The sequence below is a fragment of the Hypanus sabinus genome, chromosome 7, assembly GCF_030144855.1.
Source record: "Hypanus sabinus isolate sHypSab1 chromosome 7, sHypSab1.hap1, whole genome shotgun sequence".
Lineage (NCBI taxonomy): Eukaryota > Metazoa > Chordata > Chondrichthyes > Myliobatiformes > Dasyatidae > Hypanus > Hypanus sabinus.
In genome coordinates this window covers 129,048,748-129,076,213 of record NC_082712.1, presented here as the reverse complement: position 1 = coordinate 129,076,213, position 27,466 = coordinate 129,048,748, and the positions used below count along the sequence as shown (strand labels likewise).

General features: G+C 38.8%; 1 protein-coding gene across 8 annotated transcripts in view; it reads left to right on the top strand.

Moving 5' to 3' along the window:
• Positions 1–26,910, top strand: part of LOC132396401 (potassium voltage-gated channel subfamily C member 1-like) — a 63,832-nt gene extending 36,922 nt beyond the window's left edge. Inside the window, exons 2-5 of one of the 8 annotated variants that reach the window (XM_059973932.1) lie at positions 16,686–17,619; positions 23,130–23,298; positions 23,959–23,969; positions 26,058–26,197. In XM_059973932.1, coding sequence (XP_059829915.1) covers positions 16,686–17,619; positions 23,130–23,298; positions 23,959–23,969; positions 26,058–26,197 — 1,254 coding nt within the window. Of the gene's footprint in view, positions 1–16,685; positions 17,620–23,096; positions 23,299–23,958; positions 23,970–24,951; positions 24,954–26,057; positions 26,198–26,845 lie in introns of those variants that run through there. The other 7 variants (XM_059973930.1, XM_059973935.1, XM_059973936.1 and 4 more) reach the window with 7 other exon arrangements.
• Positions 26,911–27,466: the final 556 nt, after the last annotated feature.

Sequence of the window (27,466 nt, the reverse complement as noted above, 5' to 3'; positions counted from 1 at the left end):
GTTGTGCCGCAGAGAACAAGCTACAGCTCTGAAAGGAGAGACTGTAAACCGAAAAGGCCCATCCACTAACCACAGCCACCACTTTCCCTTGTCCACGCTGCAGCAGAATATGTAAATCCCAGATCGACCTCTACTTCTAGCTGAGAACCCACCAATAGACATCCCCTCAATGAATATAATTCTCAACTAAGGTGATCACACTACTTTTGCTAATGCTGCAGGTGTTGAATCAGGACAGGACAATGATGCTAACTTGCTCATCATGCCAAAAGGTTTGGTAGATTTTATGGAGGCGTTGTTGGTGGTATTCATTGATGTTTTAAGGTGTCTGCCGTGGTAATCCAGTTTTCAGAAGGTTATAGGAAGGCAGGAATAAGGCCATGAGTTTCCTAGGATTTGAAGTTGGTTGAAAATAACTTTCTCAAGAATCTTGCCCAATCTTGCCAAGCTGTATAGGTCCTAATGCCCTTCCCTTGGACAACATCGGTTGTGTGGAGAGGGGAGACTTGCAGCTGATCTTCCATACAACCTTGCCCAGACTTGCGCCCTGGAAACTTTCCAAGGGGCAAATCCATGGTCTATCGAGACTAATGGAGGCCTAGACACTACAAATCTTAATTGTCAGAAGGCAGTGTGGTGCAGAGGATGCAGGTTGGTAGAGGAGCTCTGTCTTGGGAATGTCGAGCATAAGGTCCATTCTCCCATATGTTTCAGTGAAAGTGTCAATAATGGCATAGTGCTAGCTGTTTGACTATCTGCTGTCTGCAGACTGACTAAGAGGGCAGGTGACCGTGGTTCCGGGGTGCAGTCACTGTAGATTGAACAAATTGCCACTTGTCCTTCTCTGTCCCTGATAGATAGGCCCCTGACTTTCAGTGGGATGCCTTTATTGTTGGCTCTCACAGCCCTGCAGAACCTGCCCATATCATGCCTGTTGGTGAGTTGTTGAACCTTCTGCATTCTCCAATTGTCATGGGTCTTCAGCTGGACCTTTGCCTTTTGTTGCCTGTAGAGCTCTTCCTGTTTGTTTTTGAGGGAAATGGAACTTCCAGCTGAGGAATGTCTTATATATGTGGGTAATGAGAACTTCAGTCTCCTTTTAGATCTTAACAAACAAGCTTTGCTTCTCTCTGGAAGAAAATCAAGCCAGCAGGTCTATAAGTATTTCTGATTTTTACAAGTATTTCTGATTCAGAACTCCATAAGATTGTAACAGTAAGTAAACTATCTACTTATTGTCTCAACCCTGTCCCTACCACACTTCTTAAGGACATTTTTAGTAGTGTTTTCAATTCTGTTGGGAAAATTATTAACACATCCCTTGAAAATGGAATTTTTCCAGATACCTTCAAAACTGCAGCTGTCAAGCCCCTACTTAAAAAGCCAAACCTTGATAGAGAGGTATTAGCTAACTACAGGCCTATATCAAATCTTCCCTTCCTGGGCAAGATTCTTGAGAAAGTTATTTTCAACCAACTCAAGCAACTTTCTGAATGAGAGCAATATTCTAGAAGAGTTTCAGTCAGGTTGTAGAGCAAACTAAAAGCGTTACCAAATATTTCAGCAAGCTTTGGCTCAGCACTAATGCCAACAGAGTCTCAGTTCTAATACTTCTAGATCTATTGCTGCCTTCAACGCTATTGACCACACTGTTCTCCTAAACCGCTTTGAGAACTGGGTCGGTCTCTAAGATAGTGTCCTTAATTGGTTTCAATCATATATCTTAGAGAGCAAATTTTTTGTCTGACTTGGAGATCAATTTTCCAAGAGATACAATGTTCCTTTTGTTGTTACTCAGGGAAACTGTCTTGGTCCCCTACTCTTCTCTTTATACATGCTCCCTTAGGAGACATCGTTATAGAGCCTAAACTTGATTTCCACAGTTATGCAGATGACACACAATTGTATATCTTGGTTGAGCCTGATAGTGATAACACCCGATCTTCTCTGACTTCTGGTATGGCTGCAATAAACAAATGGATGAGCAATAATTTTTTAAAATTAAATGAAGATAAAACTGAAATACCTCAGGTTGGCCAAAGCCAAAAGAGATAAACTTCTTGATGAACTTGGGAACTTAGCTCCTCTTGTGAAACAGAAGTAACTGGCCAGGGTGTTATTCTTGATTCAGATTTGAATTTTAAATCCCACATTAAGATAGTGACCAGAGCAGCATTTCTACACTTAAGAAATCTTGCAAAGGTAGGTTCATTTTGTCACATAATGATGCTGAAAAGTGAATTCACATCTTAATATTGAATAGACTAGATTCCAGCAATGCAATTTTTACTGGCCTTACAAATCAATCTATTGTCAAACTTCAACTCATTCAGAATGTTGCTGCTAGACTTCTAGCCAAAACCAGGATGAGGGAACATATCACTCTCATACTAGCTATTTTGCATTGACTTCCTGTATCTTTTAGAATTGATTTTTAAGTTCTCTTACCTGTTTTTAAAGCTCTTAATGGTCTGGGACCAGAGTACTTCACAGAATTGTTTTTGTTTTATAATCCTGTTGAGCTTCCAAGTTTTCTTCTGTTGGTCTCTTAAGTTAGAACAATCCCCTTCAAAAGATAACTGGCAGGTCAGCTTTTTTGAACCATGCTCCTAAACTGTGGACTTCAATACCTAAAACTATCGGGAATGCAGACTCAGTAGACACTTTTAAATGCCAGCTCAAAGCCTATTTATTTAATCTTACTTTAACTGACATCTTTTTGTCTTTTATTTTCATGCTTTTAAAATGTTTTATTTTCATATTTGTATTTTATCCACCTGTAAAGCACTTTGAACTACATTAAAGGCTATTATTATTATTTATCTTTTCTTAATATTTTTTTCTCAGCTCAAGCTGGTAAAATCTGAGGTACGGATAGAGCCAGGCAAGCTCATTTGTCAATTGCTAGGAACTTTATCATTATTATTATTACTCCTACAAATCAGCCAATTTTAGGTGCCTATCGTGATATACTTCAGGGCAGTCCGTAGCTTGTGGCTCCTGATGGCTGGGTGATGACAGATTGTTGGTGAGTTGTTGTCTGAGTAGCAGTGCATTTGTGAGGTTCTTGAGAACTTCCACACTGATCTTTTTGAGGCAATACTTCTGTTGGCACTGGTGTTTTGAGCTGCATTGATGGAGGCAAAAGACAAGGTGGCAACCAATCTAGGGTTACTTGTCCCTGTCGTGGCACATCACCTTGTCGTGGACATCACCTTGACTGGAATGATGATGTAATGTAGCAGATATCAGTGCTTGCATTGTGGGCATTGCAATCATATTCTTGTGTTTGTTCCTCTGATAAGCTGATGCTCCAACCAGTTTGTCAAGAGGAGGTTTGCAACACCAAGGTGGAAAGGGATAAAAACCTCTGGCATGGCATGATTGCCGAGGAAATCTAACATTCTGCTCCGTAAAACACATATCATTCTGAATAATCTCAGATTTCTCTGCTGGACTCCTCATTGTTCAATAATCAAGACAGTACATAATACTCAGGGTGATTACTAATTACTTCTGCTTACTGTAATACATTGCAATATTTACAGATTACCGCAACGGTCTGATAAATTTATCAGTCCAATATAGCATAATGGATAATTCTTAACTCAGTAGATTATGTTTGGTGCTCATTGATTACCATAATACTTTCTGGTCACAGATCACTGTGCAATTCTGTACCAGATACTTGGTGATCACTGATTATTATGCCAGTTTTAAATTATTATTTAGATTAATTTGTACCAGATAAATCAGAAATAGTTGGGAATCTTGAAAACGCTCTTAGTTTGGCAATTGCTCCTCTGGGGTAATTGTTAATTAATATAGTGTGATTGGTAATCAGTACTATACCACAGTAACAATGTTTTTCCTTTCATCCTGATTGTTAAAATGTTCACTGGCCACTTGTAACTGGACTGCATACTCTTTCATTAGAGTGAGGTGTACTGACACTACATGATCCTTAACTATTAAAACATAACTCTGCCCTGAATGAACTTGTACTTGTGGGTATAAATAATACTTGTAATTATAACAAGCTGTGCATTCACCCACTTAATGTTGTAATAGAGCTTTTGATACAACAAAGAAGGCCATTCAGCCCATCGTGCCTATATCAGCTTCCCAATTTTCTGTAAATTTTCTCTTTCATGCAGTGACTTTTGAAACTAAGAATGGAATTGCTTCCACCACCTTTTCAGCCAATGGAAAACAGCTCATGATGTTAAAATAAAATCTCATCTAATCTCATCTCTGTTCTTACCGCCAACTAATTTGAATCTTTTCCCTCTGGCTATCTGCCCTTTGGTCACCACTGCAGTTTCCACTGTTTTATCAATACACTTCAGATTTTTCACACCACTACTCACTCCCACATCATCTTCGCTGCTCTTAAGAACAATCTCAGCTTCCTAAAATGAAGATTGAAGTTCAGTATTTCAGTTATCAATGATCACTCCCAATGAGGAACTGCAAAGCTAATTTAATTGCAAATCAGTATTCCTATAGTACTTAGTGAATCTCCTCTGTAATTTTTCTGTAGCCTTGAAATCCTTTCTAGAATATAATATCAAGAAATGGCTATAATCTTTAAAAGTGCATTGATCCTAACACTGACCCGTGGAATGCACCTTGATGCAGTATTGAAAATAGCCATTCACCACTGCTCATTGTTTTATGTCCTTTAGCCAATTTCATAACTCTAAACTGGCTAATATTATGATTCCTGCCCCGCTGAGACTCAACCCAAATGTCCCATTTCATTTCTAGGCAATGGTTAATGATTAATGATTCACACTCTGGAATCAAATTTAGTGATATCATCATTACACATATTTAATGAAACTTAGAAAAATGTAGCACCAGAGAACTTGCAGATAGCTTAAGAAAAGAGTACATTTAACAGAAAGTATAGGGCATATCCTGGGAATTGCAAAGGAAACATAAAAGAACATCCAATTAGCATAGATTTCACAATTGAAAATCTTCTCTGAGCAGCCTTGGCTGGTAATGTTGTAGATGTAATTTATCTAGATTTTCAAAGAGCTTTCGAGCCCTTCTCTGGAGTGGTGGAGGCCCAGTAGAGATGTGGAGGAGGTTTATAAGATTGTGAGGGGCATAGATAGAGTGAACAATCAGTTTTTTCCCCCAGGGTCGCAATGCCTAATGCTAGAGGGCAGACATTTAAGGTAAGAGAAGGTAAGTTCAAAGGAAATGTGTAGAGCTTGTCTTTATTTTTACCTAGAGAGTGATGGGTATCTGGTATATAACAGAGGTGTTTAAGAAGCTTTTAATAGTCACATGACTGTACAGAAAATGGCAGGATATGAACACAGTGTAGTTAGAAGGGATTAGTTTAGTTAGGTGTTTAATAACTAGTTTAGTTTGCGCTGAAGAGTCTGCGTCTGTGCTGTATTGTTCTAAAAACATACGCTCTTTGAGCAAGCTAATGATGTGGAATGAGGCAAGAAGAAGCAGAATAGGTTAGTAGTTAGCCTCAGGACAAAAAGCAGTGGCAGCAAAGGTTAGTTGTTCATCATGGTTCACAATTTATATTAATGACTTAGAACCGGAAATGAAAAACCTAATTTCTAAATTTGCAGATGGTTCCAAGTTACAAGCTTGGTGGACATGGTCTTTCTTCAGAAGGGCAGCTTCACGTTGCAGGAGGACATTAATAAATGCAGAATGGACAAATTATTCACAAATGAGACTCAATAGAATGCTTTTGATTTCAAGCATTTCTGAGATATTCCTTGGAATTAAATTTATCTGGATCATGCACTTAAATACCATGAAGATAAGATCTAATATGAGGCTGGATATTCTACATTGAGTTGCCTACATCCTGACTCTCCAAAGCCTTAAGGGATAGATCAATACTCCCCACATGCCTGGATGAGTGCGGAGCTAGAGTTTTGAACAATTTTAGAATCACTGTGGTATTATTTAATGAAGAGCAGGATAGCTATCAATAGCCACATTTATCTCTCCAATTCCATCAACCAATTAAATATATTATCTGCGGCTGCATGATCTTTCTTTGTGGAAAATTGGCTATCACACTTGCCTTTATAAAATTGGCTGGATTTTCAAATTACTTAATGAAAACCAAAAAAAACCTTGCAGATGCTTGAATTTGTAAGTCAAAGCAAAGATTGCAGTGGAGGCAGATAGCATCTGTGAAAAGAGAAACAAGGTGAACATTTTACTTTGAAAACCCTTTGTCAGACTGTTTCAGGTCATCAACCTGCAGAATTTGTCGTGTTTTTAATATTTGTGGCATGTATCACCAGATGAGACATCCTAACATTTATAAGACACATCAAAGTCTTTAACCTGAAACGTAAACTCTTGTTACCACCAATGAGGTAACTGACCCACTAAGTGCTTCCAGTTCTTATTCTATTCCAAATTAGTTAATTAACAATGACACTTTTTAAGAGAACCAGACGATATTAAGGGACTATGCATAAGTGACTGTACAAATTCAAAACTTTTCTCCTTTTTATGACAACTTCAATGACTGGGTGACAAAATATTAACAGAATTTATCTATGTAAAACACCACTCTGGATTATTCTAATAGCTTTCACTGCTTATCTTCATACCTTTGATACGCTGGTTTGAATAATTACTAACCACTGCAACAGATAATCGAACTGCAGCCTCGACTTTTCCTTGTAGCAGTGCTCCTTGAAGATGTGCTCAATGAAGGGGAGGGTTTTGCCTGTGATAGACTGGGCTGTGCCTACCACTTTTTGTACACTCTTCCATTCTTAAGTCTTGGTGTTTGCATACTGGGCCGTGATGTTACCTGTCAGGATGCTCTCTACTGAGAATCTATAGAAGTTTGTCTAAGCTTTAGATGATATGTTGGATTTGCACAAACTTCTCAGGAAGTAGAGGTGCTATCAAGCCTTTTTTATGATGGCATGTAAATGTTGGTCCTAAGTCAAGTACTCTATGATAACTGCATGGAATATAAAGTTACTGAGCCTCTCCACCATTGATTCCCTAATGAAGACCTCCACTTTCCTCTTACTATAGTCAATAATCAGCTTTTTGGTTTTGCTGACATTAAGTGCGAGATTGTTAGAGCACCATTCAACCAGGTTTTCAATCTCCTTCCAAAATGCTGATTTATCACTACCTTTAATTTGGCCAACAACAGGGAACTGAAATACAGCATTGGATCTGTGCTTAGTCTCACAGTTAAAGGTGTGAAGTGATTGGAGCAGGGGTCTAGACACACGGTGCATTTTTACTAATGGTGATTGTGGAGGTGTTGTTGCCAATCTGTGCTGAGTGGGTTTGCAGGTGAGAAAATGCTTACGTTCCTCAGGCTACTTCAGTTCACTGTTACACTGGCTCTGGTAAAATGAACACCACTACTGGGCAACAGAAGGTCAGACACGCCACTGGTAAAGTGTAGACGAAGCCTTACTCTACATCTGATTTACACTGAACTTCCCTAATGAGCATTAGCTGGTACACTAGGAAATGTGTGAATATACCACATTAACACAACTTTTGAAGCTAGCCCACAGAAATATATAATATAAAAACAGTCTGTATTACAAAACATTTAGCTTTCAAAATAAAATTAAAATATCAATTTATGTGTGAAATGGTGTCCACAAGCATGTCTAGATGATGAAGGCTATCGGCTCGAAATGTTGACTTTTTATTCCTCTCAATAGATGCTGCCTGACTTGCCGAGTTTCTCCAGCATTTTGTGTGCGTGTTACTATATAACCATATAACAATCATAGCACAGAAACGGGCCATCTCGGCCCTCCTAGTCCGTGCCGAACTCTTAATCTCACCTAGTCCCACCTACCCGCACTCAGCCTTTAACCCTCCACTCCTTTCCTGTCCATATACCTATCCAATTTTACCTTAAATGACACAACTGAACTGGCCTCTACTACTTCTACAGGAAGCTCATTCCACACAGCTATCACTCTCTGAGTAAAGAAATACCCCCTCGTGTTTCCTTTAAACTTCTGCCCCTTAACTCTCAAATCATGTCCTCTCGTTTGAATCTCCCCTACTCTCAATGGAAACAGCCTATTCACGTCAACTCTATCTATCCCTCTCAAAATTTTAAATACCTCGATCAAATCCCCCCTCAACCTTCTACGCTCCAATGAATAGAGACCTAACTTGTTCAACCTTTCTCTGTAACTTAAGTGCTGAAACCCAGGTAACATCCTAGTAAATCGTCTCAGCACTCTCTCTAATTTATTGATATCTTTCCTATAATTCAGTGACCAGAACTGTACACAATATCTTTCCTATAATTTCCTATAATATTTCCTATAATTCCTATAATACTCCAAATTAAGATTCAAGCTTGAATTTGCATTTTAGTAACTGTTACCAATAATTTGACAGCCAGTTTTGTTTCTGAGAAAGCTAACTCTTTGAATATTACTTAAAGTAACAAGCATTTAGAGAAGATCACAGTGCAGATTATGACTCTTTGCAGTTGTGTTTGATGTGATAGTAAGATAAGTTATGCAGGTAGATTAGTTGTTACCATCATTAAAGGCTGCTGTCCTAAGCAGGACCATCCTGACTCTTTTAGTGATTTAGATCTGTGTTTAAGAATCGGTGTTCTTGATTACTTTACCTCAAATAAGATTTTTCAACCAAAAGTATAATTTGTGGACTTCCTACCTGTGCCCCTTCAAAATAGTTTGATTTTGAGTGTTGGAAACCAAATGAAAGATTCCAAAGAGTGACTCTTATTTGAAATCAAATCAAAAAGTGAAAATTCAAAGAAGAAATGGTCAGAGAACCAAGAACTTTAGCCCTTGATGTAAATGAAGTGGCTGAACTTCCACTAGACATGAGCATGAATGTACAAACTGCGATGGAGTGGGGCAGGGGTAATGATGGAGAGTGAATATTCAATTTCCTTTCATGCAACTCAGAGGATGAATATTTCACTCCATGAATGGAAAATATGCACTGACTTGTATGCAAGCAAGAGAAGAATATTAATCAGAGCATACGGGGGACGGGGGGAAATCCACTAAGGCTTGAGGAAGAGACTGTGTTATGGGGTACACATAATTCTCAGGCTGTTAGAGCAGGAGGAGGAAATGCCATCTGGTCTGACAGACAGTGGGGTTGCATTTCCAGAAGTGAATTATGGAAAGTTTTACTGGGGATGGTAATCAGGAAATGCTTGCAAAGCTGGGCAATGCCCTTGGACACACATATTTTACTGAGTGCCCTTCAATACCTTTGCAACTCTCCAGTCCACATCTTGTAAAATTGCAAAGCAAACCATCAGTAGAAGCTTCATGAAACAAAATATAACACCAGTCTGGGTCAGCTGGTTCAGCATATGGGATTCTTCTGCCATGTGTAATTCAGTATTACATCATGGCATGGAGCTTCAGTTCTGCATCCCCTGCTCTATTACTACAACAGTTCTTTTGACCTTGTTTCCAAATGAAATATAACACCATTACATACCCTTGAGACTCAGAACAAGGATGACAAGGACAGGTACAAATCAGATTTCCATTTGAATTTACAATCTTGATCAGTAGCTCTACCAGGCCAATATAACAGTTTTTAAAACGAGGTAAAGAAAAAGGTTAGCTTTAAAGATTGTTTTTTTTTCCTCACTTGTACATATAGTGAAACATTGAAACATACGGTGAAACGTGCTGTTTGCGGCAAATCATATCAATGAGGATGCGCTGAGGGAGTCTGCAAGTGTGGCCAGCTTCCAACGCCAACATAGCATGCCCACAATTCACTAACCCAAACCTTGATCATACACCTTTGGAATGTGGGAGGAAACGTGAGCACACGGAGGAAACCCATGAGGTCATGGGGAGAGTATACAAACGCCTTACAGACAGTGGCAGGAATTGAGTCTATGGCAATAAAAAGCAATTTTGCTAATTTCTATGCTACCATACCACCCCTCAAATAGTAAATAGGCAAGATGATGTATAAATTTAACATCTACATTGGGATTTTGCATTGACATTGCAAGTATCTACTAGTATGAAAGTTTAAAAGAAAATATGAGACTGCAAATGGACACTGAGGAGGAAGAACAGAAATTGGGGGACCAACTAACCGCATTGGAAGCTGCAGGGGTTGAAAGGGAGACCTCCTTGTCAATGCTCCGCCACCAGGAGATGTACCAGGGCTAAGGGAGTGGTGGTCCCTGGCTGACAACCCTTCAGCTGCCCTAAGGGCACTGTCGGAGGTATGGCAGGCAGCAATGCCAAGTAGGAAACAACACATTCCCGTAAATCTCATTGGAATCTGGAAGAACTCAGCAGGTCAGGGAGCATCTGTGGAGGCAAAGAGGTAATAAATGTTTTCAGGTTGCAGTCCTGAAATTTTAACTGTTCAGAGTGTGATCCTTAATTATGCGGGTGGTTGGGGCAAGTAAGGAAGTATTCATCAAAACAATTTTAAGTGTTCTGACAACTTTGGAGTGACAAAAAAAAAGAAAATGTTTTTCAAAAATAATTGATTAATTGACTGATTTCTAGCCTAGTATTTATTTGTTGCTGTGACATATCAAGTGAAATTATTTGCACCTTCCACATACGTCTCTTTGATTTTCTCTTTTTTTATTGCACTGATGCAGGCAATTTGGAATAGTTAACCACCAGAAAGCTTCTTTTGAGCTTTCAAAAAGATCGCTGAGAATGAACTGTGAGGAAGCGGGGTTGGGAGGTAGTAAAGGCAGGAGATTCATTTTCTAATTCATCATTGCTTATTGTTGCATGCTAATGTTGAACTATGATCACTTGATCCCCCTGTCAAGACTTTTAACACAGCCAAGCTCACTTCAGTACATCAAAGTAGGTGAATGCCATCAAGTCCCTCAGATTATCGCACACTAATTCATACAGGGTGCTCCACTAGAGGATTTCTCAGCCCAGGACTAAAGACAGGGCACCACATTCTCTATGGTATTGTAGTTCCAAAACATAAAACTAATAAAAATAAAAATAGAGAACTGGGATAACATAATTAGTTTTTACTTTTAGCATGCAGGTATAACGTGGTGGCATGATGACATATGCTGTTCATGTACTTATAGGTATAATCTGTAAAGAATTATTTAAATGAACAAATGTTTGATTAAATGAAAAATTACAATATTACTCAAATATTACTGAAATATTAAATATACAACATCCCTCGATGCTTAGCTATAAACTCCAACAATGTAGAATGTCTCTCAACTTTTATATAGAAATATAGGATATATCAATACTTCTATATATTTTTATATAAAGTATTTTATATAATGCAACTACAATATAGACATCCACAGCATGGTAAATTTCAAATTGTCCCATTCAAACCTAAAGATTTAATCGCCCTAGAGGCTTTCTTACTCCTGTGGGATAACATCTTTCTTGACAAGAGGGATCCCTCTGCTTGGCAGGTGAGACTTGTGTCTGTGAAACAGCCTCAGATTCTGGGGCCTGTGAAACAATCTCAGGTTCTGGGACCTCCTCTGTGGTGGTTGTAGGAGTTGAATATGGGACTGCAAAAAGTGGTTCTGATGGTTCTGGACACATCTTCTGGTTGTGTTGGCATCCTGAACAGTGCATGGCAAGCTTCACTGGACGATGTGGATCATAACGTGTGAGTACGGTGTCTGGCATTACCATTTACTTCACCTTTTGCAAAGGCAGCTCACACTGTCATTTCCTCCCAGTCTATAATTATGAGTTCAAGGGGTAGAGCACAGTAGCCAGGTTTGGCAGGAACCGGTTATAGTAATTGACAAATCCTAAAAAGGACGACAGCTGTGACATGTCCTTTGACCTTGGGGCATTCACCACTGCTTGAATTTTCTCAGCACACTCGTGTAGTTCTTTAGTATCAATGGTGTGACCCCAGTAAGGGATACTTGGTTTAAAGAATTCACACTTGTTGCATCGTGCTGTTTTTAACACTGTTTTGACATTTTGGAGATTCCCATTGTCATCTTTCCTGGTAACAAGGATGTCATCGAAGTAACACTGAGTGCCTGGGCAGCCTTGCAGCACCTGGCCCATGGCTTTCTGCCGGAGTGCAGGTGCCAATGCTACTCCAGAAATAAGCCTACTATAGCAATAAAGCCCTTTGTGGGTATTTATGGTAAAAAAAACACTTTGGACTCTTCTTCCATCTCTTTCTGTAGGTAGACCTCAGCTACATTCAATTTGTAGAAGTGTTTCTCTCCAGAAAGTTTGGAAAGATAACCTCTATCCTGGGCAGAGGGTTTCAGAATTGGGTTGGTGGTTACCTTAAAATCACCACAAATCCTGACAGACCCATCCTTCTTGGCCACTGGGACCACAGGCATTGCCCACGGGCTCCAATTAACCTTGGAAAGAATTCCTTCAGTCTCCCTGCAATGTAGCTCACTGGCTACTTTATCACAGATGGTATAAGGAACCAGAGGAGCTTTGTAAAACATGGGTGTGGTATTTTCATTTGACACTATTTTACCCTTGATATGTTTGTATTTTCCAGTTCCTTCTCTCAGCACTGCTGTGGCATCATCCAGTACCTTTCTTATTTCACTTTCAGTTGAACTCTTTTGCAGGGGATGTGGCTTGCAAATAGTGGATGGATCTCCAATAAAGTTGTTGTCTCAACTAGTTATGACCCTTGAATTCTGGCCCCCCGCTTCTACCACAAACAAACCCAATGTGGCCTGTAGGTTGTTGTATTTCACAGATACAAATATAACTCCAACAGGAATGATCTTTTCTTCAATATAAGTTCTTAGTTGAATACCTGCAGCCTTCTGTTAGTATCCTTGAGATGCAATTACAAGTTCAAACTTCAAAGTAAAATTTATTATTAGAGTACATACGTTTTGAGTTCAAGAGTAGAGAGGTCATGTTGCAACTCGACAAATCTCTGGTGGGACCGCACTTAGAGTATTGTGTTCCATTCTGGTCACCTCATTATAGGAAGGATGTGTAAGCTATGGAGAGGGTGCTGAGGAGATTTACCAGGAAGTTGCCTGGATTGGAAAGCAAGTCTTATGAGGCAAGGTTAGCAGAACTGGGACTTTTCTCTTTGGAGTGTAGATGGATGAGAGGAGACTTGATAGAGGTCTACAAGATTATGAGAGGCATAGATAGGGTGGATAGCCAGTACCTGTTTCCCAGGGCAACAATAGCAAACACCAGAGGGCATAGGTACAAAATTAAGGGAGGGAAGTTTAGGAGAGACATCAGGGGTAAGTTTTTTACACAGAGGGTTGTAGGTGCCTAGAATGACTTGTCAAGTATGGTGGTGCAGGCTAAAACATTAGGGGTATTTAAGGGCCTCTTAGACAGGCACATAGATGAAAGAAAAATAGAGGGTTATGGGGTAGTGTGGGTTTAGTACTTTTTTTGAGGAATATATGGGCCGGCACAACCTTGAGGGCCGAAGGGCCTGTACTGTGCTGTAGTATTCTAGTGTCTAGTATCTCACTACGTACAACTCTGAGATTCTTTTCTCTGTGGGTATACTTAGCAAATCTATAGAACAGTAACATTTAAACTCATTTTGTGGAGTGATTGAAACAGTTGAGACAGTGTCTATTTCCATTTTAATTAATTTACCATTCACTTCTAGTGTAAACCATATCGCTTGTCTATTGTTAATTTTCACATTGTTATTTTAAAGGCTTCTGTGGCATTTTCATCATTATCAGAGTTTTCATCAACAACATGCTCTTTAGTGCTCTTTCTGAAACTGCAACTTGACTTTTTATCTTTTTCTATACCATGTGCAGTTAATTTATTTTTGTCTGCCTGACATACTCTATGTCTGTGTCCTACTTTGTTGCATTTTCTGCAAGTTTCACCTTTAAAACTGGATTGGTCTGTTACATGTGAGCCCCTGCCACAATGGTAACTCCATTTGTTTGACTAAGACCTTGCAATTTTGTTCACACTCACTTTCATTTCTGACTCCAACCTAATTTTGTCTCTGCTGTTTCCATTGATACAGCTATTTAAACTGCTCTTTTAAATCTAAGTTGTGCTTCAGTTAGGAGCCAATTTTGGATGACTTCTTATAAGATTCCTCAGTGCATCATTAGGCCCATCACTGAACTGACAATGCTCAGACACCTTCTTCAATTTAGCTACATATACTGAAGTATGCTTTCCTTTTGTATCTGCTTATAGAACCTAAATCATTCTGCAGTTAACAATGGCTTGGGTTCAAAATGTCCCTGCATTACTTTCAGAATATCAGCAAAGCTCATTTCATCTGGTTTGGTTTGAGCAGTCAAAACACAAAGCAAACTGTATGCTTTTAAACCCAATACACTCAGCAAAACTGGCACTCACTATTCATTGGCCATTTCATTTGCTTTAAATACTGCTCAATTTGCTTAGTATACAATATCCAGTTTTCTCACTATATCTTGTGCATTTTCCCAAGCCCTCTTTCCAAAGAGTGGTGTCAAGGTTCAAATGGAATATGCCTGGATAGGCCTGAACATTTTTTATGCTTCTAATCTCAATCATACATCTTCTTGCAAGGTGTAATTAACTTGCAATAAGCTGGACATTGAGGGGTGGGGGATAGGATGGGAGTGTTTGTAGTATACAGTGTTGGTTGCTAAAGTGGGGAGGAGGGTTGAACTCAAAGCTATGCCAATAATGAGGTAGGAAGATTATAATTTGGCCTATCAGAAGATGATGCGCTGATCCTTGAATCTATTTTAAGCTTCAAGATAAAAAAAATCTGCAGATGCTTGAAATTATAAAAAAAAACAGAAAATGTTAGGAAAAAATCAGTAGGTCAGACAGTATCTGTGAAAGCTAAACAGAGAATACTTCAGATCCCTGACCCATTATTAGAAGTGTGAGCTTTGTTAGAACAGCTTAGAAGGACTATGGCATGAGAGAAAACATGGACACCGGTGATTTTAAAAATTCTACATTATCTTGTATGCATGTTACCATCTCATAACTGACTCACAATTCCCACACCCCACTGTGAACTAAAATAGCTTATCACTTTGCACCCTGCCTTCTCTCATAGTGATTGTTTTGTTTCTTCGATAGAAATTGAAGAAAGGCCATGCGGCAGATACAGATTCTGCTGAATTCTAATTTCCTCCTTCCATTTCAATATAGCTTCTAGGAATCTAAGAGCCATATAGAATGTGGGTCACTGTTGTTCATGATTTATTAAAGGGAGGAGCTTTGCAGACAGTATCTTGCTATTTATAACTTCTGCATTCCAATCAGGATTTATGAGTTATCCACAATCAAAACCTGCAGATGCTGAAATGCAGACAATTAATTGAGAGTCATGTGGTGTTGTCCATGTGACCAAGGTCTTTTCACAATGCCACAAGCCTCCCAATGAATCATAGTCACAGACATGTCTGGAGTCCCAAGGTAGCATGCTTCTTCAGTGACATTATGTGCAAGACTCAGAGTAAATGGGGAGGGAAATCTCCAATAGTGTTCTGGGGTTGATGGCCACCTTTGTCTAAGTTTCAGGAAGTTTGTAAAGCCCCAGATTGTAAATACTGGGTGTCACAACTTGCAAAAGTTAAGTGTTTATCTACTCTGAGAAGACTAAGTCTGGTCATGTTGACAAACCAAACTCAGCATATCTTAGCAAGGTGGAATTTTTCTCTTCAACTTTCTCAAGTGGAGAGATTTCTGAAGAGGAATATTTAACTCTAAAACTATGGAACAATGGTCTGCTTAGAATCTGCTTAATGTCCTAAGAGGATAAGAGGGAGTGGGTCCAACTGGATAATTTGCTGACAAGACTATTTGGCAAAATCATCTCATATTCAGAACCTTCCAGTAGACATCAGGTTGTAGGTTGCTTGATAGGGAATATCAGCCTCCCTGTGCTGTTTGGTCACTTCAAACCTAGTAATGGTGATACCTTTGGGCCAAAATATTTTCGGTGTTGCCTTGCAGTTACTTTCAATGTGCTCAGAACCTCAGAGCTATTGCAAGCTTGTCTCAAGGCTATGGTTAGGATGATAACCTGAAGATGAATTTGTACCATTCTTGGTTCATTAGCAACATCTTGATTAGGATTCTGTGCTCTACATGCTGTTCTCTGGTCTTGGTTGTGACACCAGTTGTGCTAGTTGTGGATCAACTCAGTGAAAGGGGTCCTGTGCTTTGCCTTGAAACTGCTGATCTTTCTACTCAAAGAATTACCATGGACTGAATGTTGCCAAGTATCAGCATTCAGCACTAATTAAGGACTACTTAGACAAGGTGCATCCAGTACAAAGTATCTACTGGCAGTAGAAGGAAATTTGTAAGCCCATACCCTTCAACCATCCCTTGCACACAATATGCAGGAATTAGCCTGTGTCATGTTATTTACAAGATGTTCATGAAATGAAATGATTGATTGTACAGTCGTAAAATGTTGCCTTTCTTTGTTTGTAGAATATTTTCTGTACAACTTTCTATGAAGTAAAGAATTTAATTTTATGGTAAAATATCTATGGCAGGAGATTGCTAAGTTTACCTCTGAGAGGATGAGGTTTGAGAGGAATCAGGAAGGAAAAGGTTTTGTTGAGAATAATGACATTATGTGCCAATATGTTGCTTTCTTCACTGTTTTGAACTGCTGCGCATGCATTTGTCTGAGCTTTCAGTTCTTGCCACTAATATTTGTTTTTCTGATTTACTTCACAGTACTGTGCTTTTGCTTCGCTTTTCTTCATCTTGGTGTCAATCAGCACCTTCTGCCTCGAGACTCATGAGGCATTCAACCCCATCGTTAATAGAACGGAGATTGTAAGGAATGGAAATGAAACCCGGATGGAGACTATTCAGGAAACAGAAACAGAAGCCTTCTTAATGTACATTGAAGGAGTCTGTGTGGTATGGTTTACCTTTGAATTTCTCATGAGGATCACTTTCTGTCCCAACAAAGTGGAGTTTATCAAGAATACTCTCAATATCATAGACTTTGTGGCCATTCTGCCCTTCTATCTGGAGGTAGGACTCAGTGCTTTGTCTTCCAAAGCTGCTAAGGATGTTCTGGGCTTCCTGAGAGTGGTTCGCTTTGTTCGAATCCTGCGAATCTTCAAGCTGACCCGTCATTTTGTAGGACTGAGAGTTTTAGGACATACTTTGCGTGCAAGCACCAATGAATTCCTGCTGCTCATCATCTTCTTGGCACTTGGCGTTCTGATATTTGCCACCATGATCTACTACGCTGAGAGGATAGGTGCTAGCCCCCATGACCTGAGAGCCGATAACCACACACAATTCAAAAATATTCCAATTGGATTTTGGTGGGCCGTGGTGACCATGACTACACTTGGCTATGGAGACATGTATCCTCAGACATGGTCGGGCATGTTGGTAGGAGCCCTCTGTGCTCTTTCGGGCGTGCTGACCATTGCTATGCCAGTCCCTGTCATTGTCAATAATTTTGGAATGTATTACTCCTTAGCGATGGCCAAACAAAAATTACCAAAGAAGAAAAAGAAGCATATACCGAGACCGCCCCAGCTGGGATCCCCCAATTATTGTAAATCTGGTGTAAACTCTCCACATCACAGTACACAGAGTGATACATGCCCACTCGCTCAGGAAGAGATTTTAGAAATAAACAGAGCAGGTAGGAAACCTCTTAGAGGAATGTCCATCTGACCCTCGAATGCCTCCTTTGCACCTACCCCTGGTAGTCATTTTATATCTCAACCAGCTTTGGATTTCTGGAAAGGCAGCACATTTAAGCCATGCTAGTGTTTTGTATCAAACATTCTTTTAGTAAGCACGTTACCAAATAGAGTGCAGCCAGTCTAGCAACTTTCTTTATTGGAATGAAACCATGCATTGCTGAGGTAAGCTCCTCCTGGAATCTTAGTATGATATGTTAAATTACAGCTTCTGACAGTTTATCTTGTAGAGAAGAAAAGCAAAAATGCATACGAATATACCTTAGAATGACTACCAGAATCTACTATATTTCCCTGAAGTATTTAGCACTGCTCATAGTTTATTGGTTACTAATCTCTAAAATGAAGTATCAAGTGGATTTAGAACAGAGTGTGGTTTTATTTGATCAATTGTAAGGATCAAGATCAGGGTAAAACTGCGATTAAAAAAGACTATACCCCAGGCTAAACTGAGGATGTAGGATTCTAAGTATTTGTCTATAGTCTAATTACTGGCTCTTTTACAGGAAACGCTGCATGAAAAGATATACAAATGTAGGCCTCAAACTCCTAGAAAAGTAGTACAGTTTACTGCCTGAAAAGTATTGAAGTGTTTCACTCCAGATCTTAGTAGCTTCTTTGTAAATATATTTAATGTTGCTCTTAAAAATTTGCCATGCATTATAATTACAAAATAACTTAGTATAATAGTGCAAATACTGCTCTATCTTTGTAACCTAATGTGAGAAGCCACTTCCCTGCTGTTTCTGAGTGAATTAGCATAAAATAATTGTGCATTTTAGTACAAAAAATATTTAACTCTTTCAATGAGAGAAATATACTCATATAATCACATCAGATTACGATGTTTCTAACACCTATTTTAGTATTAAAGATTTTTAGTCTAAAAATGCTATTTGTATACTAATGGAAGCATTTAGAATAAACAGGTTAACACCAGCATTAACAGAGGAGTGTCAATCAAACGCTTTAATTGTGCGTTTGCTAATATCACAGCAGTAACGTCTTACTTTGCTTTTACAAATAGTCTTCTGAAGAAACGTCAAAATATAGAGATTAATTTTAATTTATTTAGCAATGAACTGTGTTTCTCAGACATGAAAGATTATGGTTCATAACATTACTGCAACCCCAACATGCTCTTTTCTCTGTTCTTTTTGTAACAGGGATATGAGCTAATAATTTTAACCAATTATCATCAAAGACAAAGTATCAGGGAGTGCAGGGAGCAGTCATAGACACAACTTTCACTTTACTGATTAAAATTCACTCTTGTTTGATAATGTACCTTTCTCTAATGTGTTTAATTTTTCTGCTTTGGTAAAACAATATTTTCATAGCAATCAACATCCAGAGTTCCACCCTGTTCATCTTGCCTAGCCTGCTGGGTTCTTTGGTAATGGAATGAGACTTTCTACAAAGCTGAGTCAACTTCACTTCCAGTTCCACACTCCTGTTTCTCATTCCAGTCCTCTCACATGCCTCCACGCTTTAGAGTATAATGAAAGAAACTGAGACAGTAATAGGCCTTATAACTTTTCAACCATTCTGCACCATGAAATCTCATTGTGATCATGAGCTTTACCTTTCCATCTCATGGAGACAACTTCTTGGTATCCAGCTTGTCATTCCCTCTCAGAATTGTCCATGCTTCAATGAGATTACTTACATTATTTCAAGCTTCAGTGAATAGATCTTCTTCTGTCCCCCTTCACTAGGCAATTCCTTCAATCTCAGAATCAGCCCAGTGATTTTATTCCACACAGATCCCAAGACATTCTGTCTCCTGTCCTATTCCCATTCCCAATTCCATATTTGTGCACCATGGCCATTTTCACTTATGCCCTTCCCAACTCCCAAGAATGTGATCATAAGAGTTACAACAGGGAAGGATGTCATTCAGCCCATTGAGTTCTCTACCAAACTTACATGTGAGCACTCTTACTTACTCTAATATATCTGCCCTCTTAATGGTCCTGCAATTTATATTTCCTTTTGGATAAATTTTCAGCTGCTTTTGAAAACCACAGTCAAATTTACTATTATCCCAATCAGTGTACTGAACACCCTACTCACCTACTCCATAATTTTAAAACATCTCATTTAACTATAGATTCCTTTCCCAATCACCTTCAAATTTTCACCCTTAGTTCATAGCCCTTTGCCACTGATAATTTTTCTCTCTATCCATTGTTTGTCTCCTTCATGATTTTTTAATTTCTCTATCAGATCTCCTCACAGCCTCCTCAGTTTCAAGAACTGTAGCTTTTACAGTCTACCCTATCCCTGGAATAAATTTAGTAAATCTCTTTTGCACCCTCTTAAAAAGCTTTATATTTTACTTAGAAGGAAGCACTCAGACTTGCAAACAATAATTCAACAGTGGTTGAGCCAGTATTTTACAAAGGCTTTATAATGGTTCATCATGCTCCTTACTCTCATATTCTACGGGGCACATGATCCCCTCTGTTTTTAAACATCTTTCAACCTGCGCCTACCAGTGAAAGTTTAAATTTGAAATTTTGAACTTAAGTTTGCTTGGTAGAACTATCAGTGATGAGAATGATCAGCTGTGTGCTTCAGTTTCCGTGCTGTATACAAATTCAACTATTCCAAAGGATGTGGCAAAATTGTGAGCTCAGCCAGTGTGGTAGAATAAAGCAAGCAAAAATAGCAGAGATCATTTTATATGGTGAGAGACTGAAAGTTGTTGGTGTATCCATGAATGCAAAACCCTGAAAGATAACAAAGAAAAAACATTTGGGAAGGCAAAAGTCTATTTCAAGAGCACTTGATAATGAGTATTGGCCTAAGACCATAAGCTATAGGAGAGGAAGTAGGCCATTCAGCCCATCGAGTCTGCTCCACCATGCACCTTACTATAACGATATAGGGTCTTGGTAAGGGTACTCCTGCAATACTGAGTACAAGATCATCTCTATACCTAAGGAAGGATACAGTTATGACACTGGGTTGTTTATAAGTAGGATATGCTGATTCAAAATAAGAAATTCCTTCACTGAGGTTGATCGATATTTATTGATGAAAGGAATCAAGGGGATAAAGTGGAGCTGAGGTAAAAGATCAACCATTATCTTATTGAAGTCAACATGTGGGTAAATAGCCTGCACCACCTTCAACTTCTTACATTTGCTCTTATATTTCTAAAAAAAGTGCCTTGGCAGAGCAGGCACAATGGTATTTAATTGAACGAAGCCAGTGGACGATGGATAATACACATTTTGAAATGTTTCTAAAGTTAGCAGTCTCCAGCTGGCATTGTTCCCCTTCCCATGTGTTGTCCACTTACACTCCACAAAAGACCAGAATGTATCAAAATATATGTGAAGGCTAACTGAGAGCAAGAGAGAAGGTGAGAAGAAGCACTTTGTTTTACATCTTGACCTATGGAAGCAAAGCTACATGCTGCTAAATTATATAAAAGGAATAAAATCTTCTTTCTTTAATTATTGAGCTGGTATTTATACTGTCCAATTATGATGTAACCAAAACCATTTCAATTACTGAGAACTACAGTATTTTAGTCTCCAATTCAGTGTGCTTTTCCAAGCATCGGCAACTTCCCCTTAATATTTTTCACACTTCTATCTTCTGTTTTCTGTTGTATACCACGCTCACTAAAACACAGTATTTCCTTCCCCATTCACACTAGTCTTTGCCATTTGTACTGATTTACACTATTTTACTCACCGTATTTGGCAGGCTTGGGAAGGAGGGAGATCCTTTCTTTTCATTGTAACAACTGATAACGTGAGGGCCAAGATATTGTATCTTGTAGCACATTATTTATGTGCGCTATAAGATATAATTTCATCAGATAATCCTTCATGAAAGATGCTCTAAGACTTGCTGAGTGCTCTGCCAAGTCTGGGATTTTCCTTTTCTGGGTGCTTGGTGCGTCAGATACACAAAGACGTCTGAGTGCTTTGTATGCATAGCAGCATCCAAAGTCCTGAGTTGCACATACAGGCATGCTTGCTTTGTTTTCATGCATACGTGCATGGCCTGTGACTTTGGCAGACTTGCGATCCTACTTTGTTGTAGCTTCAAGGGTAAGGAACACAGCAGGTTGGTTTCACTGTGTAGTGTGCTGTAAAGCCCGATGAGACCTTCTCCAACCTTGATTTGAACTGCCCATTCCTCAATCCTCTGAACTAATGGCCAGGTTTTGTAAATTCCTTTGCTTGGGGTTTTCTCTCCCTGTCCCCCTCCCCACTGACCTGTGATCCATGATCCAGTCTCGTGACATCAGACAAATGGTCTTTAGGTATATTTATTGCATGAGGCTCTTTCCAGGGTGGCTTGGGTTTGGAAAGATTGTGGCAGTCGGTCCTTGAGCAAAAAGATCTGTTGTCCTGTTGTTCATGGCTTGTTTCATTTACCTTCCCACACCGTGTTTCCTAGGATGAAGTGCTTCAATGCATTTTAATGCATCAAGCCAGAAATGAACTGCAAATGGGAATCTGAGAAGGGAGGGATAATAGGGAGTAATCCTATGGAAGAGAATTAATGGGGAACAGGGTGCTGCATTTAGAAACACATTTTGCATCTTTCATTAACTGCTTTTGCTATTTATTGGTTTTTATCTGCTAGATGTTTAAACACTTTGCTATATAACTCTTGGGAAAGGGACTAAGTAGGTAGCCTTATTAATGATCTGGAAAAAGCACAATGTGCCAAACGGGCTTCTGTGCTGCAATTCTGTTATTTCAGCACCTTTCTATGAAGGGAGTGGCCCCCAAATTTAGCTGACATTGGACTTAGTTAAAGGATGCTTGTGGCTAACAGTTTAGATGATTGTTGTTCTGGGCCACATGGTAATTGGTTGCACAGGTGATTAAAAGCTTGTTGTCCCTAAAACAAATTGAGCATAACATTCTGTTGGAATAAATATTACATAAAACTTCAGCATTTAACAAATAGGATGGTTTACAGGCATAACTTGACTCTGCCCCATTATTTCCTTACTAAGCCCAATGGCCTTGGTCTTTGATGGTCTTTGATGGTGGTTTCAACTATAGAAATCACATTGAAGTATCCACTGCAGAAAGCATGAGTTGTAACAGTGGATTCCTTGTCCCTCCATCGGTCTGTCGTGACAGAATGTTGTCTCTCATTTATAAAGTCCTGCTCATTCTGTTCCATGCCACCAAGAGTAGTTGCTTTTGCTGATAATTGTTGAGATCAATCTTTCACAATTTTGGTGCCGTTGCTTACTATATTTATGTGATATTATTTGCCAATGCAAAATATTTTATTGGCTGAATGTGCTGCCTCTGGAGTAACTTTAGTTGATTGCATAGAGTGTTACAAACCATAGATTCTGCTAACCTTTAGTAAGAAACACAAACATACTACTTAGCATTTCATTCAGCTTTTGCTTGTATATTTGAAGATTTTAAACAGAACGGTGATGCAGCAAATGCAGCATTGGCAAACGAAGATTGTCCTCATATTGACCAGGCAATGACGCCTGAAGATCACCTCCCCTTCACTCGTTCTAACACCAGGGAGAGGAATGCCAGAGACGGGCCCTGCTTCCTCTTATCAACCGGGGAATTTGCATGTCCACCCGATGGAGGAATAAGAAAGGGTACGTAACACACAGGCAAGATACGTAACCTTATAGGTATATATATCAATCTGTTAATCTAGTATTGCTAGGATATACAGCTGCATTGGGAAGGTTTATCATGGATTAATAAGCAATGCTTAGCTGTGTAGAGTAATTGTCTATGAAATTCCATAGAGATTTTAGAAAGACGCTAAGCGCCATGAATTAAAGTGTAGAATTTCATTCAAGTCCTCTCACTGGTGTATTGTATGTGTGTATATATATATATAAAATTATATATATATATATAGATCTATACATAGAGAGACAGTATTATCCAAACCATGCCATTGGTGTGGTATATAGGAGCTTCATGTGCCATTTCTGATGGACAGTCTTCTATAGAGAACACTTAATATGTAAATATAATTTATAAAGTAAATTAAAAGCCAGACTAAAAAAAAATTGATCACAACACTTTCATAAGAAAGTAGCTTGAAAACCTCAGCTAAAATTATCTTTGTAGCAAAGTGTTGAATTTGATTCCGTATTGGACAGATTGGCTAAAGAGTAATTCACTAGTGTGTTTCAATGTCAGCATATTGTTGGCCCGTGGAAGTATGTTTCTACCAGCATGAACGATGGAAACCTTTCAGCTTAAATCCATCCTGTATGTGTTCTTGTAGATCTGTTCAATGTTAAGTTCTTGTGCATGTTTGAAATGGAATTGGTTGCATGTCTAGTCTTTAAATGCTTCAATGGACTTCAGAATAGTATCAAATTGGCATCAAAATGAGACCAATTCTTACTGCGATGAAAGACTAAAGAGTTCCCAGGCATTCCTTCAAGACAATTCATACCTTGTATGGGGTGAGATATCAGAACAAACTCAAATTAATCAAATTTCCACCACTGATATGACGTCAATATCTTATAAAAGGGTTTTCATTAAATTAAATTTGGTGAAGTAAATTTGTTAATAAAAGAAATAGACTAACGAAATGACTTTGGCATGGCCTATCTAACCAACGCAGACTGAACATTGGATTTTCTGTTCAGTTGGTTTAATTATACATCTTTTCAACATTTACTTTAGTTGGGTTGCATGTTTGTGTCTTACAAAACAGAATAACTACATAGAATAAACTATTCAATACCTTGCTGGTTAGTTTACTATATTAGTGAAAGACTAACATAATAGTTTTGTGTTTCTGATGTACTTGGTATCTAGGATGGATCTTTTCCTACAATCATGTTTTCAAAATAGGAGGGTTAGGTACCTCCTAATTTGAAAAGAGTGAATTGTCATTTGGAGTGGGGAGTTGCCAATGGGAAAAGGAGATGGGACGGGGGCATTTGGTGAATTAGTGTTGGCCTTTCACCTCTGTCCCCTGGATCAATACAAAACTCTATCAATGTATTAAATCCTTCTTTAGTTGGCTGATGTTCTGACTGGCCTTAATGCACTTCTACATGAGAATGGGCATTATACTCCATCTCTTATTTGGCAATTTCACATTCTGAAATGTATTGGAAATGGTAAGATTGCTGGTGGTACTCACTAGAGGCTATGAATTATATGTTAACTGAACTGATGTTGAATACAAATAATGATGGATAGAAATCACTGATTCTTCAACACTGCCATTCCTTCCCCTAACTCTTCACAATTCACAGAACGTGTTTGACTTGAAAGCAGTGTGAAAGGACCTCTGGAAAGAATTTTCTGCCATGATCCCCACTGAGCCAGTGTGGTTGCAATGGTGATTGCTTGGATGAATTTTAATTTCCCCTGCCTCCTAACATATAGATTCTTAAAATAATTTTTTTTCTCATTTTATACAATCAAACTCCTCCTTCAGAAAAATTCAGTGATGCAGACTGAGTAGGCTCCAATGCTGAACAACCTCTTGATCCAGTATATTGTGGGAACTAGTAAACTGATTTCTATATTCTTGCTTTCGAATCAAAACTTAATTTAAAACACAATTTCCCTGTTTGGTCTTCCTCACAGTATTTGCACGTAACAGTTTAAATATTACAAAACTGTGTATCATCTTAACCCGGCATATAGCTCACGTTTTAGAGTCAGGATTGTCAACTATATTGGTATTAGAGAATTATTTTAGTTTGGACAAATATTCCTTCAGCTCATGTGATAAAAGGCCAGCTGCTTCATAAATCACTCTGTATGGAAAACATTCAATAAAGCAAAGAAGTGCAAGTTCATGCCTACCTTTGGCTAGCAGACGCTGGGCAGATTTGGCAATTGATTGCAGGATGTGTAGATTTTGGCTGTTTTGTTCATTGCACTTTGATTTGGACCAATAACTGAAATATTACTACCTCAGGGATGAAATGAAGACATGATAATATCAACAATATTTGAATCTATAATTGTGCTGAAGTAGAAACTTGCCCCAAAACCTACACTGAAAATCTCTGAAAATGGTACATTAAACCACAATAAAAGTAAAAAAAAATGAATAGCTCAGATAAACAAAACTATAGACTATTTAGCAAAGTAGCACAATATCGAAGAGAGCATTAACATCCAACACAGCCTATCACATCGCCTGAGTTCTTCCTTAGAAATCAATGCCTGGTGAAATAATGGTTGTTAACTTAGGGATGTAGAAACAATCCCTAGTAACCGCTTCTCTTTGTCTTTCATTAACATTGATACTACTCTGAGCATGCAAGTGCATGGAGATGCTTTATCAGACTGGCAATGATGTAGACTCATCATTATCCATTCTATTGTTGATCCAATGCTGTACTTTGCATTTTTCCTACATAAAGGTTTTGAAAACTCAAGGAGCCTAAGCAACAGAGCTGGCATGAGCAGAAATATACTAAAATTGCCTTCAGTGTCTTCTTCACTCTACAGCTCTCCTTGTCCATTGAGGCTTTCTCCGTCTCCCATACCATCCATTTTATAGCATGGATTAGTAGCTGAGAATGGTCCAAAGCTTTAGTCCTACAGCCTATACTGTCTTGCATAAAACCAGGTAATAAGTCTGAAGATTGCATGTCTCTAGGTAGCACCTTGCTGCTGGTGATTCTACTGTTGACATTAGGTGGGACAATCCTCGTTGATTTCTAGATGGGATCGCACAGGCACATGATGGCACCAGTGGTCTGTATGCTCCATGTGCTTGGTGCATAGATGGAAATAATGCAGCTACATGCAGTTTCAAATCATTGATGATCCAGCCCATTGCTTTGGGTGTGCATTTGTCCATTTGTGGAAACACTGGCTCTTTGAAAATGGGTAACATTTATATTTATTAGTGCACCTGGTCAACGAGTGAAGATTTCTTTCTCAGGACCTTTTGAGCCATATAGCCCTGAGGGAGTTCATGCAAAACATGCAGTTTGAGATGCCATTGCATGGAAGCCAAACCAGTTGTGAGCAATACTCTGTAGAGGTCCCAGTTAACCTGGGTGCATGTGAAGGTCTCTAGAAGAAGGACACTGCCCCCGCTGCATGTAGCTATATTTTTTTTTAAAGTAGAAACAAAATGCCACATTTATGTTGAAAAGCAGGGGAAAGAAGGTCAAGTATTCACTGTATTCTTTGCATGCAGATTTCTGCAAAGGCACTCCTGTCATTGCTAAGTATATGCAAGCAGGGGCAGTCAGAGTAACTTAATGAGCTGGGACAGAATTGGACGCTCTCTGGGCAATTATCTGCCCGTTGGGAACATTTCAAGAGAAGAAGACCCACCTCTTTAGGACAAGCAAAACTACTTCAAGCCAAACAGGCTTCTAAGGACCATTGTATGTAACAGATTTGACCCAGAATTGTTGGCTTTCTAAAGCCCAAATGTTTCTAAAACAAAAGATAGATTTATATTTGTTTGCTAGCATGAATTGCATGTTATAGAAAATGTAATTCTATGAGTAACCTTTAAATCAGAAGCTATATTTCCTTCCAAACTAATTTACTTTTACAAAACTTTGATGTAATCATACAGTAATGTCAGAATTAACTATATTTATTTGCAATGGATAGCTTTTTTTTGTAATATTCATGAAACAGTGCAAGATTAGAGAAAACTGTATGTAGATGGCGATTGGTCATATTGACCACTCATCCATGCTTCAGATCTTCATCTGAAACAAGCCGTTAAAACATGTATTCAGAAAGCATTTCCGACCCTGTATCTGATTAGGTTGGCATGCTAGTAATCTTGTATTTTCTGGAC